This window comes from Lolium rigidum, chromosome 6 (genome assembly GCF_022539505.1).
Source record: "Lolium rigidum isolate FL_2022 chromosome 6, APGP_CSIRO_Lrig_0.1, whole genome shotgun sequence".
Classification (NCBI taxonomy): domain Eukaryota; kingdom Viridiplantae; phylum Streptophyta; class Magnoliopsida; order Poales; family Poaceae; genus Lolium; species Lolium rigidum.
Window position 1 is genome coordinate 126,285,731 of NC_061513.1, and position 15,828 is coordinate 126,301,558.

At 44.9% G+C, this 15,828-nt stretch overlaps 1 protein-coding gene across 1 annotated transcript; it reads right to left on the minus strand.

Moving 5' to 3' along the window:
• Positions 1–7,384: 7,384 nt before the first annotated feature.
• On the minus strand, positions 7,385–13,846 carry LOC124659627 (ATP-dependent zinc metalloprotease FTSH 9, chloroplastic/mitochondrial). Its single transcript, XM_047197461.1, has 17 exons — positions 13,374–13,846; positions 12,585–12,738; positions 12,041–12,133; positions 11,823–11,911; positions 11,221–11,344; positions 10,910–11,029; positions 10,700–10,750; positions 10,394–10,455; positions 10,033–10,090; positions 9,684–9,809; positions 9,530–9,610; positions 9,247–9,376; positions 8,820–8,968; positions 8,421–8,702; positions 8,259–8,348; positions 8,008–8,061; positions 7,385–7,923 (listed from the first exon to the last, which is right to left on the minus strand). The coding sequence occupies exons 1-17, from the start codon at positions 13,844–13,846 to the stop codon at positions 7,786–7,788; spliced, it is 2,274 nt and encodes a 757-aa protein (XP_047053417.1). The 3' UTR covers positions 7,385–7,785.
• Between the last annotated feature and the right edge of the window lie 1,982 nt (positions 13,847–15,828).

A 15,828-nucleotide genomic window follows, 5' to 3' on the forward strand; every position in this document is an offset into this window, starting at 1 on the left:
AGAACATGTCAGGTCTCAAGATCAACTTCGCAAAGAGCGAGGTGGTCGTGACAGGGGTCACCGACCAGGAGCGTCAGAAGTTTGCCGACGCCCTGAACTGCAAGCTAGGGAGCTTGCCGTTCAAATACCTTGGTCTCCCGGTCAGTGACAAGCCACTAACGGTGGCAGACTGGAATTTCCTCACTGACAAGGTCGGTCACAGGGTTGAGCCCTGGCAAGGTCTTTTTCTCGCCTCTGCGGGGAGGCTAGAACTTACCAACTCCTGCCTCTCCAGCTTGCCGTTGTTTGCTATGGGTCTCTACCTTCTGCACGACGCGACTCATGGGACTATGAATCGACACCGTTCCCGCTTCTTCGGGAAGGAGTTGGACCCAAGCGCAAGTACCACATGGTTAATTGGGCTACGGTGTGCAAGCCAAAGACGTTTGGAGGATTGGGAATCCTCAACACTAAATTCATGAATATTGCTCTTATGCTCAGGTGGATCTGGAAGATCTACCAGAACAGCGAGGGGCTGTGGGCAGACCTGCTGAAGGCCAAGTACCTGGGCAATCATGACTTGTTCTCCCCTGTGGTGCCTACTAAGGGATCACAGTTTTGGAACGCCATTCAGAAGATCAAATGGTATTTCAAGATGGGAGCCAAGCACAAGGTGCGCAATGGGAGGCGTACCTATTTCTGGCTTGACTGGTGGACGGGCACGGGGCCCTTGCGCCTAACCTTTCCCGCCTTTTTGCTTGTTGTGACAACCACTTCGCCACTGTGGAAGGGGTCCGCGACAATGAAGGCTGGCATATCAGATTCAGGCGCTCCTTCGGTCTTGCGGAGACGGTGGAATGGGAGAACCTTTGCAGGATCTTCGACCTCTCTCCGATTCTTCCCGGAGAGGACGAGATCAGCCAGGCACTCGGAACCTTCCGGGAATACTCCACTAACTCCATGTACCGCAGGCTGTCCCGTGGCGGGGCAATCGCTCACTTCAAGGAGGTCCGGCGCACCAAGGTGCCGCCAAAGATTCGTGTCTTCCTCTGGCAGCTCATTCGTGGCCGGCTTCCGGCGGGAGATCAGCTGGTCAAGAGGCGGGGCCCTCGGATGGCAACTCGTGCTCTTTGCGGGGAATGGGAAACGTGCGATCACATCTTCTTCAACTGCCACCTAGCGAAATTCATGTGGGCAGGAATTAGGGAACTCCTCGCATCGCTCTTGGAACCCGGCTGGGGCCGCGGATTTCATGGCCATTGTGAATGGCCTTACGGGTCGCCTCCGTAGGATAGCTTGGTACACCTTTGCGGCCCAATGCTCGGGCCCTCCGGAACATCCACAATAAGCTTGCTATTGAGGGATCCCTGATCAACAACCCTGCTGACGCGTTCTTCAAAATGTCTATTCATATGCAGAGTTGGAGGGTTCGGTCAGACCGAGGGACTTACCGCTGCTGGACGCGGCACTTGGACGAGGTTAGGAGGCTGCAACGGCGGCTACGCGACGGCGATGGAGGATGAGCAGCTCTACGGCACATCTTGCACCTTCCTCCGGATGACGTCTCTAGCTCCGTGTGTGTGTGTTGTCGTCCTTCGAGTCTAGATTTCTATGTTGGTTTGTAATGACTAAGGCATCAGACTTTGAGTTTGGGGTGTGAGTTGTATCGCTACTCTGTTCGTGTGCTTTATTTGTAAAGCAGGGCCATGGGCCTTCCCTTTAAAAAAAAAAACATCTCTGAAAAGACGTTGAACAGTAGAAGAAAAATTATCCTCAGTTTAGTACCTGAGGGAAATAAAGGAGGAACAAGCACACTGGCTGGGAACATCAAATGATTCTTGAGGATGGTGGTCTTTTCTGTTTGGAGGCAAAAGTTCAGAGTTTTCTGCTAGAAGCATTGCAAAAGAGAACATATCATTCTTTGCGCATAAGGATCTCCATATACGAGAACTGTTGCTTTTATATTTTGGCAAGTAAGTGATGTCACTAACTAGGACGCGGAAGTTCATATGATTGATTGGACTTGGACATAATGATGGGGAATGAGTTTAAATTCAGTTAACAATCTAGTAGTTCAGACACGACCCAACGCAACAAAACTGCAAATGAGAACTTCCTGTTCGCCCAACATTTTCTTCTGGGATTTTCTCAATAATTCCCCGAGTGACCAGCAAACTGGAACACGTTTTGCCTCAATCATTTGATGAAGATGAGGAATCTGTTATGATACATCAGCATTCTGCCTCGATATAGGTAACTCAACTGCCAGCCGGTGTGAAAATTATCGACGGAATGATAACGACAGAGCCGTGTGGTTTATACTGAAAACATGATTTTTTTTTTGTTGACCAACAGGGATCCCTCCCTTAGCTATACGTTGTTAGGTAGGATGAGACTCTTCCCGCGGATAGACGTTGGGATGATAACCCGGTTTAAAGTTCGCCCCTACCTGCGAAATTACCGCGAGATGGGGATTCGAACCCGGGTGCGCTTCGCTTGCCTTGTCACTCAGCTAGAACTCTCATACTCGAAACATGATAGCCCGTGTCATTGTAGGATGTAAGAATCTTCATCATCTTCCAACGAGATCATGGAGCTAATTAAATATTATGTTTTCCAGGTCTCTAGGAACACCGAATGGGTTATGGTGGTTACCCACATACATAGATCACCAAGAAGATACGATCACGTGCTTGGTTGTAAAAGCACACTCATCAACCAATGCAAATTAGAAAACAGAATGCCTGAAACTGTGCTTCTTGCTTGGTCTCTTCTCTCTTCAAACAAAAACAACCACATGCACGACAGCCGGGAAGTAATGCAGCAAGATATTGGTGGTAAGGAACTACGTCCACAGGTGGAGATTTGAATCTAGACATTTTAAATTCGAACTAAAAAATAATTTGAACCTTAGAATTCAAATTTGAGTTCAGTATCAAGTTTGATGCAAAACACTGGAGAAATGTTGAGCTTTGATCGATTTTTTCTTCTTTGTTTTTCCTTCCTCTTCCCCATCCCTCACGAAACTCGAAGAAGAGGTAGTCATAGTCGAGTAGGAGTTTAGGGTGGTGGAACACCGTCCCTGGAGAACACCGTGCTCCGCGATCTAACAGGGAAGGCTAGAGACTAAAGAGGATGTTCGTCTAAGGCGGTTTCACTACGGGAGAATTGCCGTACGCCGACGGCCAAATGTCGGGGCCGTCGGCACAGTAGCCTCCGGAGCGCGGCGACGAGGATGACCGTCGGCGCTAAATTGGCCGTCGGTACAGGCTGGATGTGCCGACGGTCACCGTCGGCACAGTTCTGGCCGTCGGCACAGGACCAGTCTGCCGTCGGCACACTTTTTTTTTCCTTTTTTTCCACTACAGACCTGTGCCGACGGTTTAACCGTCGGCATAGATTTTTCCTATTTCTCCATGGCAGTCTTCAAAAAAGCATAACTAAATCATTCTAACTGAGAAAAATAAGTATAATATATCAAATTTTGCGTAAAAACAAGATCTATCATAGAAAAATATCAAAAATGGAATATTTCGAATACCTAAATAAATTTTCTTAGAAATGATCTATAATGTTCGAGGTTTCATGACTTTCACACACGCCAAAAATGAAAAATGGTCGCTCGTGGGTCGGATTAGAAATCCACGTCTGGGGTATTGCTTACCATCCTAGGGCTCACACACGTGCCAAATATGACCTCGTTTCGGCAAATTTTGCCATGTCGAGGCCGTTTCCCACCTCATTTCTCCTGAAATCCATAGAACCCCGGACGTGATAGCTCTTTTCGTGAAGGGTTTTCCAAAATAATTGCCACATCCCAGTTTTGACAAACGGAATAGTTACTATGACATATAAAATGACACCACGCGGCTCCGTGGGATATTTTGACTTCGTTCAAATTGCCATCTGGCCAAAACAGCCCCCCCCCCCCCAGGACATGCGGTATCGCCGTACCGGGCGGACGGGTGCATCCATTCGCGAAAAAACTAAACGAACAAAAATTAGCACATATAATGATGCGTCGTAAAACTAAAAACATTTTTTCCGAAATTTCTGGAGTGACGGATAGTTGAGCCCTAGTTCAAATCCGGTCAGTTTCCAGCGGATTCGGCGGGACACCGCCGGAAGCCGCATGGGTTCCCAAAAAGCTAATGCGTGCACATGCCATGTGATAGGTGGTGCGTAGGTGGTCTACTATCATCGCACGGAGGTTTCACGTTATATTAAAATGCGCCTCATGTAGCTGCTTCACAAATAAAAACCGTTTGGGCACGCTAAAAATGAAACGATGGTCGCCCGTGCGTCGGATTAGAAATCCGCACCCGGGGTCTTGCTTCCCATCCTAGGGCCCACACACGTGCCAAATATGATCATCGCACGGAGGTTTCACGTCATACTAAAATGCGCCCCATGTAGCTGCTTCACAAATAAAAACCGTTTGGGCACGCTAAAAATGAAAAGATGGTTGCACGTGGGCCGGATTAGAAATCCGCGTCCGAGGTCTTGCTTCCCATCCTAGGGCCCACCCACGTGCCAAATATGACCTCATTTCGGCAAACTATGTCATGTCGAGGCCGTTTCCCACCTCATTTTCGATAAAATCAACCAGATTTAAACTAGAGGTACTTGATCTATTGCTCATGATTTTTGGGTAAATTAAATTGTAGGTTCAAAATATGATATGGATGTCATATTTGTATTCCTCTCTTTTTTCTGATCAATTTAGACATATTATTTGCCAAATTCGTATTTACTGATATTAAGTATTCCATATTAAATAAAAAGATAAAAATGAAATTATTTAATTGTTTTTCAAGTTCTATATTATTATTATTTATATATATTCATTGTTGTTTACTTAAATAATTGTTTAGAATTCAAAAATATAGAGATGTGGCAGCACGGTCAAAGGGTTAATATGATTGATATGGTAGTATTAACAACAAGGGCGTCATTTCTTTCATGGAAGCTCATCCGAAGAGAACCAAGAAGTTAAGCGTGCTAGGGCGGGAGTAGTGTGAGGATGGGTGACCAACTGGGAAGTTTGACTACAAGTGCAATTTAACCTAATATTAGGTGTACTAAGTGTAAGTGTGATTGTGAAAGATTAACAAGTAAAAAAGAATAAGAAGAAAATTGGAAAAAAAAATATTTTTTAAAAAAACATAATTTGAATCTTTTTTCAAAAAAAATTTGAAAATTTTGAAATACTATGCCGACGGTATAACCGTCGGCACAACAATCTGTGCCGACGGCCGATCTCAGTGCCGACGGTGATCGGGCGAGTCCCCGACCGTGAACTATGCCGACGACGCTACGCCGATGGTCACCGTCGGCACAGCCTATGCCGACGGTCTTCTTTGCTGTGCCGACGGCTGGCAGCCGTCGGCAGACTGGAGCTCTCCCGTAGTGTTTGTCGGAAGGGTTCATGGTTTCATCGGAATTTCCAAAATAAGAGTAATCTTGAAAATTGCCAAAATTAGATGTCTTGAAATTTCATGTCAACTCATACACTTTTTAAAACTTTCATGAATAATTGTTAGATGTATTTTATTTTTCAAATCCTAAAAGGTTGAATATTACAACATGTACTGATAGTTCTGTAACCAAAACTAAGCATCCCACCATAGGGATGGTATCAAAGGGTAGGTTGACAAGAAGGAGCATAGATGGCATTGACAATGAATGATAAGAGTGGTGAATAAGGTATAATCATAGTGGGCACTGTCTCCAAAAATGAAGGACATACCATACTATCACTGTATGAAGGTTGTCATGTGTAGAACTGTCGGGGGGATGGCCCCCGGTAGGCCAAGAGTATGGCAAGTTCGTCATGTTTTGGTGATGGTAAACCGGATCACAGAGTGATCCGGAATCTAAAGTTAAGTTCAGCTAACCGGAGTTGGAACAAACCGGTATCCCAGAGGGGTATACCAAAGTATTGGTTCTAAGAGGCAGTGTGGCTAAGTGCGAAGGTACCGGAACCAGAGGTAAAGGTACCGGCAAACCGGAATCAGGATCACTGTAGCCTATCAGCACATTGGTCAAAGATTCCATCGAGGACTAGAGGACAAGGATGAGCGAAGCAAATCAGCTTTAAACGAAGCCCTGGCGCCAAATCAGACGATGACGTTAAAGATACTGGCGGAGGTCACCACTCCTTGTTTAAAGTCATAACCGGTGCCAGCTGGGCCAAAGTAGCTTCATAAAGTAGCTTAGCTTGTCATAGATTTCATTAGGGTTTCTTGCCTTGTAAGCCACCCTCTCCCCTATATAAGGAGAGGGGGCACACCCCTGCGCGGGAGGTTCCATTAGGAGATCAACTGTTGGGAGATCGTGTACTGTACATCTTCTACCTCTGGCCAAGGGCCAAGTTAAGTAATACATACTGGTTTCTTTCCATCCTTTTCACTGTTAACCAAACCCTCACCCGGATCCTCTAGCGCATATTCGGCCCCAACTTAAGCCATCCAATAGCATCTGTTGTTACACCACGACGACAAGAACTGAGAGAAAAAATACAACTTATGAAAATATGAAATTATGCAAACCAAATGGCTATAAAAACCAGAATGACTGTTTCTCATGATAAGTTAATTTACATACTACCGAAAAAAAAAACACTTTTGCTATTTCTTAATGAGACGGCGAGGGCTGCCCGATCTTCCACATGTATTCCTGCATAGTCCATCTACTTTTTTTTATTGCTACATTGTTAGTATTAGCCCGCCAAGCCTTGTATTCTTTCCCTTGTTTAATTGGGGTACAGATCTCCTATGCAGCTATGCTACTTGTTCTCAGTTTGCAATATCGTGGATAAGAGAACAGGTATCATCAGCAACACGGTTTTCCCTATGGGCCTATCCGTGATATCCATCTCCATTGCAGAACGTAATAAGCAGAGGGAGCTGCGAATCTGAAAAGTATGCCATATATTACATGCTTAACGTGGTGTTATTGCAAGAAAAACAAATCAACAATCAATTAAACAAGTGGAATTTGAACAAAAGCACGAAAGGTGTTGGGATTCTTGCTCCATGACATATATAACTCTCTACTGGTCTGGAAGTGCCTTTGTTTCCCATGATACAACTGATGGTGTTGTGTCTTCGTATTTTCACATGACATGTTTTGAATATGCCTTCTTATTTTGTCACTGAAGATGGTTTAGTATGTTGATCGTCTTCAAAGAACTAGAACTAAAATTGTCTGCCATGCTGGTTGTCTATGCCCAAAAATGGCCAATCTTGATCATGCTGTGATTGTTCGACTGCAAAAAATAGTGGTATACAAATGCAAAAACAAAAGGCAGTATGTTGTAGCCAGTCACGATGATGTTACCTTTCTTGCTTTAACAGCGGTGTGTGCATCTTAGTTACAGACTGAATGTCCAAAAAGGGCAGACTAACAACACAATGTCTACGCGGCCATTATATATATACGGTTTGCCTAAAACAATGAAGGGACAGAGTATTGGACAAAAATCCAAATGCTTATTCAAAATATGCAGTGCTACACTTGTATTGCTTCCCTAACTAAACCGAGCACGGAATTCTCAACTCGGAGTTTCATGTTGGCGCCAGGGTCAGCCTTGCCGTATCGGACAACCATTAGCTCATAAGCACACAACTTTTTTTCAACACCGACAATCTCATCTTTTAAATTCCTGCATGCTCACCTAAAAGGAAAATGAACCCAGGTTGACCCCATCTGTGCAAAATGGTGAGAACTGAAGTCAATTTTCCAAATACTGTACACGGATTTACAGTTGGGACTACCATCTTGATGCAACAAATGGTACTACATCTAAGTTAGCGCAAATGCTTCTTCTTGGAAGGGAAGCTGGGGTTCTTGGTATGGATGGACTATTTTGTTGATCTCATCGGAGGTGAGAGTTTCGCGTTCTAGCAAGGCATTTGCTAAAGCATGCAATTGCTTCTCGTGCTGAAAATAAATTGGATCAGTCAGAACTGAGTTGATTAAAAGATAAATATGTTGGTAAAAAGCAGTCAAAGTTGAGAAACAAACCTTCTTTAGTAAACGCGTGACCCGCTCGTAAGCTTCTCTTAGGAGTTTGACCACCTGCAAGGCCAGATGATCAGACAAAATGCAAGAAGAGATGGTAAATATCCTCCATAGGACAGTTATACCCAGTGACTCTCAAATACTGATACACCATGCACAAGCACAACAAACATTGATAACTAGCTTGTACTGGCCAGTGGTCATAATATACTAGAGAAATGCTATTCTTAATTACAAAACCTATGAATATGTACCTCTTCATCTATTCTTGATTGCATGTCAGCACTCGGACGTTCTCTCACATGCACTGGACCAATAGCATCACTCATCCCACAGTTTGATACCTACACCAGTATGTTACGGCATTAGACACATCTAACAAGAAAAAAAAAAGTACAAAAGTACAAAATAATCACCATATACTGAGCAAGCTCTGTTGCAGTATGAAGATCATTCCTTGCTCCTGTTGTAACGTTCTCTTCCCCAAATATAAGCTCTTCAGCAACCCTTCCACCCATACAAACATCAAGACGTGCCAGGAGCTGTTTCTTGCTGATAGAAGTCTCATCCTGTGAGGGAAGTTGTGTAACCATTCCAAGGGCAGATCCACGAGGCAGGATAGTTGCCTTGTGAATTGGATGAGCGCCCTTGGTATTGAGTGCAACAATAGCATGCCCACTTTCATGATAAGCAGTAAGCTAATGAACAAAAAAGAACAGTTAGTACTGAAATTCAGTTTCTTCAGATTAAAAATTTACAAAAACATTGGACGCTATAGCTATTAGTCCTAGTGTGCCAAGAAAACAGCAACTTGCCTTTTTCGATTCGTCAGAAATGAACATTGATTTCCTTTCAGTTCCCATGATGATACGATCTTTGGCAAACTCCAATTGTGATGCATTCAACTTGTCAGCACCTTCAACTGCAGCCTTAATTGCTGCAATGTTTACCAGGTTTGCAAGGTCTGACAGAAAAATAAAGAAAGATGAGTCAATATCAGTCCTCCACATGATATTGCTGTCAAAATTTATAGCATCTTTCAAACGTAAGATATTTATTCTTATATTCTAGTGGGGAAAAGTGGAATACTGCCGATCTATGTGTTAGAACTTGGGACTTATTAAAATGATGAAGCGGCAAAAAGAATAAAGAGATCCCAATTGTTAATGAAAAATAGCTATCCTATTGGTACCAAAACACCTCATAGTTAGCTGAGATCATGTGAGGGGAAGTTGTACGCACCAGCCCCATTAAAGCCAGGGGTACTACGGGCAATTGCATTGACATCCACATCAGTGGCCACAGGCTTGTCTTGCAAATAGAGATCCAGAATATCTTGGCGGCCGCGCACATCAGGGCTAGGGACAACAATCTAATAACCAATGTCAGCATAAATAAATGAAATTGCTTATTTATACAAAATTTGGAATACGAAATCATTATATGCAATCGCTATTCTCGCAAAAAATATAAGTCGTTGATGATAATAGTTGCGATGATGAAAAATATACTCGAGAAAACTTACATGTCTATCAAATCTACCAGGTCTCGTAAGTGCTGGATCAAGAATGTCTGGCAAGTTTGTTGCAGCCATTACTATTATTCCCTGTAGACATTGTTTGGAAACAAGAGTTAGACAAAGTTCTGCAGCACTCTGTTCACTTATGCGATGATGTTACCTCATTTTGTTCAAATCCATCCATCTCAACAAGAAGTTGATGCAATGTTTTCTTTGTGTGCCCTTCCCACTGTTTTCTAGTGGATCCCACGGCATCTATTTCATCAATGAAAACAATACATGGTGCCTGTAAAGAGAAACAATGAAAAGCTGTTAAAACATCACTTTTCACTGATAAAACAAATTAAGCTTGGCCAGTTTGCCTATCAGGGAGATGAAAAGAGAATCACGATGGAGCATGGCCCGTAAGCTGACAATGCAACGAAACTACTCTTGTACTGCAGGCTAGAGCTATAGAGCGAAGGAAATGTTGGAGCAAACTCAGGCAAAGGAAGAGAAGGGTAAAACACCTTTTTCTTTGCGGCTTGAAACAAGGACCTCACTCTCCGAGCACCGACACCAACAAACCTGACACAATATGATGTCAGTAAATTATGATTAAACAGAAAGGCATGAAAGCAGGATAGACGTACAAATGATATGTACGGTGCCATTGGAATGCAAATGCTTCACTAGTCATGACTCATACATGCCCAATACATATAATTTTAGTAGTGCTTCGACTGCAACACATAGAATGGTATGATGCCATAAAGCCAAGTTTTCTGACGTCAAGTTTATACGCAACTTTTCCAATTCAAAGTAGTAGTCTAGGGTTAGCAAAGATACAATAAAATATGAATCCCAATATCATGACAGAAGAGATCTTACATTTCCTCAAATTCAGAACCTGCTCGGTAAAAGAACGGCACACCAGCTTCACCTGCAATGGCCTAAAGCACAACGCCAGCTCTAGTAAGGTATTGTATTTATCAAGGAAATGATTGTTGTAAATAGATAAGAGATGTCTTCTACTCTTCTAATAGAAGTTAGTTTTTGAAGCTAAGCAGAGAACTATATTGTTTCCATGTAAAACAGCAATACGAGGCACAGCAAGGACCTCACAAACATGAAGTAAAACATCATTCTTAATTAACAAACATGAAGCAAGGCATGATTCTTTCAAATAACTTGTACCTTCGCAAGCAGTGTCTTCCCAGTTCCTGGAGCTCCAGTTAAAAGTATCCCCTACAAAAAAAACACATCATTGAATATCAAGGCCTATAGCTATTGAGTCAGCATTCAATAAAAAAATGCCTTGAGCCTGCAAACAAGTATCTACCTCCATAGGGAAGGTACATAGCAGATTGAAAATGTATCTTGCAGAATTGATATAGAACAAATTACCTTTGGTAGCTTTCCACCAAGGCGCGTGAACTTTGTAGGGTTTCTCAGATACTCGACAACCTCCTCAAGTTCTTTCTTTGCATCGTCACAGCCTTTGACATCTTTAAATGTCTTGACATTCTGCATTTAAAAGAGCATAAAGGGATCATTTGGAAAATCCATATGTTCACTCTCTTTTTCAGCACTGAGTAATCGAACCATTGCATACTAACAGTGCAAGTAAGGCATGCACCACAAAAGGAAACGAAAAATGCACTCAGTAATGTATTTTTGCATTACTGACGGCAGATCAAGATATCATCAAATCACACCTTCTCGGGAGTTACATCCTTATTCAAGTCTTTTGCAGAATACGACGAACTAGAACCAACACCAGATGCGCCCATTCCACCTAGGCTACCAATATACTTTTGAAGCGCAGCGGCGCCCATTACCCTGAAATAAAATGTAGTGATCACTACAAGAATAAACTTGATGTCCAAAAGATACTCAAGGTTAACACAAAGAGTTTGTCGCTGCCATGCAAACCAAAAACAAATCCAAGAAGTTATCCACGGAATAAGGTCTGGGAAAGAAAATACAACAAGGCTTCAACTAGTTTACTATTCATATATAATCACAGAAATAACTATTTGCATTACAACTCTGGATATGACATAAAAAATGTATCATGCATGCCTTAAACACCAGGGATAGGGGTAGCTGATTCACATTTGAAACTAAAATCTATGAAACTAAATTTCAGTTGCACTATGCAAGAAATTGCATGGCAAATACAGACCATTTAACCTTCCAGAGTCATTAAATAAGTAAGAAAACAAAGTATAAACCTTGACATAAACGTGATGACAATAGATGACATATTAGAAGTTCCAAGTAATTAGAGTCATGAATTATGGAAGGTTGAGCATACCACATTAGTCCAACAGCAACTGTGAACAAGATAGTCGAGAAAATCTCTTGAACAAAGCGAGTTGATCTACCGGTAGCTTTAGGATCAACCTAATGATGGCAATCAATGCAAACATTATCAGGATCACATAGTGAACGCAATAACCACCCCAGAACATGAAAATGGTCATGAATGATATAATAGCATAATGGTGTGGTTTGAAGGTTGAGTGAACTTACCATTACAACATGCAATGGTTGCTTGTGTGATATCCCAGGATTCGAGAAAGGCTTGTCCTCGTCCCCAGATACACGCTGCTTCAATTCTTGCAACTATTGATGTAAATGTACGTAAGCAACGAGCGGGGAATGTGGGTTACAAAATGGTGACTAAAATTTTCAAACCATTACAATGTACAAACATACGACACGTGAGGGAAACTGATGCTACATAGAGCAGTAATGGGAGGTTTGAAGCTTTAAGCTTTTTTCTGTTCAAAAATGGTAGCAACATACATCTCTCTGAAGAACTGAACAATTTTTGATTAAAATAAGTATCTGAATTGGTGCATTTCTTTCTTGAAGAAATAAAAAAACATACATAACGTATTTGGGCACCCAACATTGTCATCTGTTGTGGTATTATAAATGGGCACGGAACTTCATCAAGTGTGATTTTATTGTCAGTATCACAAGTTCATAACCAGGGTAGTTTTCAAGCTGCGCTGTTTGACTAGGATAACACAAATCTATGCAAGTGGCATTTCTTGCAAAGGAAACTTACCAGAGCTGGTAGGGTTGCCGAACGCCCATACCGTTCATCTGGTAGGTAATCAGCAATGGCATTGGTGAGGATGAGAGCTCGGAGGTACTCTGCAACACCTTTGCTGTCCACTGCGTGACTTCTTTGCTCAATTCGTTTAATGACGTCTTCTGGGCTACATGAATGAAAAACCAAGAACCATATCACTCACCGAAATCTAAGTAGGACACTGGACCGTTATATGCAATGTGCAAAGGAAAACAAAAGGTCTTGGTTCTACCATTGCAATTAATTGTTTCAGTAGCATCAAAAGATGGCGGGAGAGGTACATTGTTCCACATCACATATCAACGACACCAATAACTAGGTACCACGAATCCTAATATCACTGGATCCGGAGAATCAGCTACAAACTGAACTACCTAGATTTGAGATTTTCAGTAAAGCAATGATGCATCCGTATGTATTGTCAGTTACTGGTCATATTCCTAGTGATTTTTCGACTAATAGGTAAATGAACTTGGTCGTATCAATGCCAATGAACATATTATACTACCAAGGATCCAGAATCTACTCGGTGTCACAAAAAAAAAAAACTGAAATTGAGATGGACAGATTTCTCAATCCCTCGGCGTTACTAAGGTAAGTCAAATAGTCGAAACGTACGAATTAGCAAGTAATCCCCTGATAGCCAGGCCAAACCTAAACACATTTCCAAGTTCCCCCAAAGCAAGCAAGGTTTATCTGAGTTTGACTAGTAACGAAATGACTGCAAAAATAAATAAAAAAGGAATCTTTTGTGGAGCGCACCTAAACTTGTTTAGCTCGTGTAGCAGCGCGCTCTGCTTGGCAGCGTCCTTGGGGTCAGCGTCGGCGTCGTCGATCAAGCGCTGCAGGCGGCGGTCGGGGCGCCAGAATGGCCACCAGCTCATCCAGTCGCCGGACACGACCCAGTCGAAGAACCTCCTGGCGGCGTTGACGACGGCGGCCGCGAAGGCGACGGCCCAAACCCTAGCCCTGTCCACCAGGTCCTCCAGCTCCTCCTTGCCGCCCTCGGGAGCGGGGACCTCCGCCGCCGCGGCCGCCGCGGCGGGCGGCTCGGGGGACTGGGAGGGGCCGGGCTGGGGCCCGTCGGAGGCCAATGCGCGGAGGGAGAGCGGGGGGCGGCGGTGGTGTGGGGAGCGGGGGAAGGAGACGGAGTTGGGGGGAAGTGGAAGACGGCGGCGTTGGGGAAGGGGAGAGGGGAGGGGGCGGAGGAGGAGGGATGCCTGCAGGGCGCTCATGGCGGCAGCGGCGGGGCGGGGGGCGGCCGGCGCCGGCGAGGTGGGAGACGCGTGACTTGGAGAGGAGACGGAGGGGGTTTCCTTCGCTTTTTTTTACTTCTCGGTGGGCTCCGCTTTAATTTTTAGTGGCCACGAGGAGCAGCCTTATCGTGAGCCGGACGGGAGTAGTAGAGTGAGCGAGGCGGTTCGGTGGTTGGCGCGAACCGTTGGTTTGGGGAGCAGCGACGTGGACGGACGGCTGAGGTTCAAGGACGGCGAGACTGCGTGGAGGACAAGTGGCCCGGCCATGTCCATGTGGGATCTCGATTTGGGACTGTGGTTGAAGCAAGGGACCGGATTCCCTAGCGTGCGCACGGAGAAGACGCACATGACGAGAAACGAATGAACCAGCATGGTCTCATGTAAGTTGCATTTATAAAGCGCACGACGCGCCCGAGTATCTACGACACCACGCAGCGTCCATGGTACTATTGCAAGGACGGCGATTTTATTTGCGGTTCTGGGTAAAAAAGAATTTGAGGGTTCTTTTTTAAAAAAAACAGGGGAAGGTCCTGAAGGACCTAGAGCATCTTTTCATTATCCGCGGTGGTGATACAGATTACAAAAAGGGTCTAGAAAAAGTAGGAAATTACAAATCGACCCACACATTTAGCACAAAGGACCTTTGACTGAGAAGTGAAAACGCGATCAAGTCCAGCTCCAGTTCCACCACCAGAGAGCTCGCCGGAGCCAACCTCCATGCCGCCGGGGACGAAACCACTTGGGGCATGGAGGCGGGAGCTAACTCCGACGAAGCAGAAAGGCCTCCGCTGTGGCAACATGGCCTGGAGGTTGTTGTAGACCTGCTTCCACCGGCCGGAGAAACCCGTCGCCGACGAAGGAGGAGGGAGTGGTCGCCCTACGACCAGTTGGGACGACTGCCAATCGAGGACAGCCGTGGAGAAACTCCCGGGAGCTGCTTCAGTTGTCCCCCGACGCAAAACCAGGAGGAGGCATAAGGAGATCTAGAGCGTCCAGCCGTTCTCGCCACCACGGCGAGCACCGAGCAGGAAGCACGAACCTTCAGCCGCCCTGGATCTGCACATAGCTGCAGCCATGACCCCGAATCCTAGATCCAGAGCCTTGACCACATCTTCAAGCTTATTCTTGGACAGGGGATAGAAGATCTTGAGAAGCAGCCACCAGCACCACGCCGTCGGCACCACCAAGACCTCCATCACCAGCCACCCATCGCCGCTTGGAAGCGCGGGGAGCTCACCATCCGCCGGCATATTGCCAGACTCCACTAGGGAAACACAAGCTAGACCTAGACTACTATATACAGAGGGGGCCCGGCCTCCCCTCTCCCAGTCACTCCGGTCGGCGAGGCTGCCGGGGGAGAGGGAGAGGGGAGCCGGCGGAGAGAGAGGGACTCTCAAAACACTGTTCACGCGTGAGAGGGGAGGAGGGGGCAAAATGAGGGTCTAGCTAGCTTGAGGGTTCTTTTTTTTATTTTGGAGTACTAGTAGAGTTGCTAGAAAAATCATGTTTTCCGGTTTCTTCTCTACTCATGATTTTTATTGGGAGGATATCCGCTAACTCGTGAGGTGGGCGTGGGCAGATGTTTTGCCCCATGGATATATGACCGACATGAGATTTAACATGTTTTACGAACTTTGGGGTTGAAATGTCGTTGCTTTGAAATATCCTCCAAAGAATGTGCAGTGAGCGCTATGATCGGGGTGTGGATGCCATCAATGGCATTTCAAACAAACAAAGGTTGAATTGCCAGCAATGTGAAGACCATTATTTGCATATACTCCTGAAACAGGGAGGGCTGGAGATCCCTCACAGCATGGAGCCGTGGATGGGCTTGCGCATATCGCGGTCGCAACTTGCCGCCCCCTTGAACATCCTCGGATACTTGGAGGAGGTCTTGAGGTCCGTCAGGCACACGACTTGGCACGCCGATATCTGGTGCATGATCATTGCCAAGGTCGCCC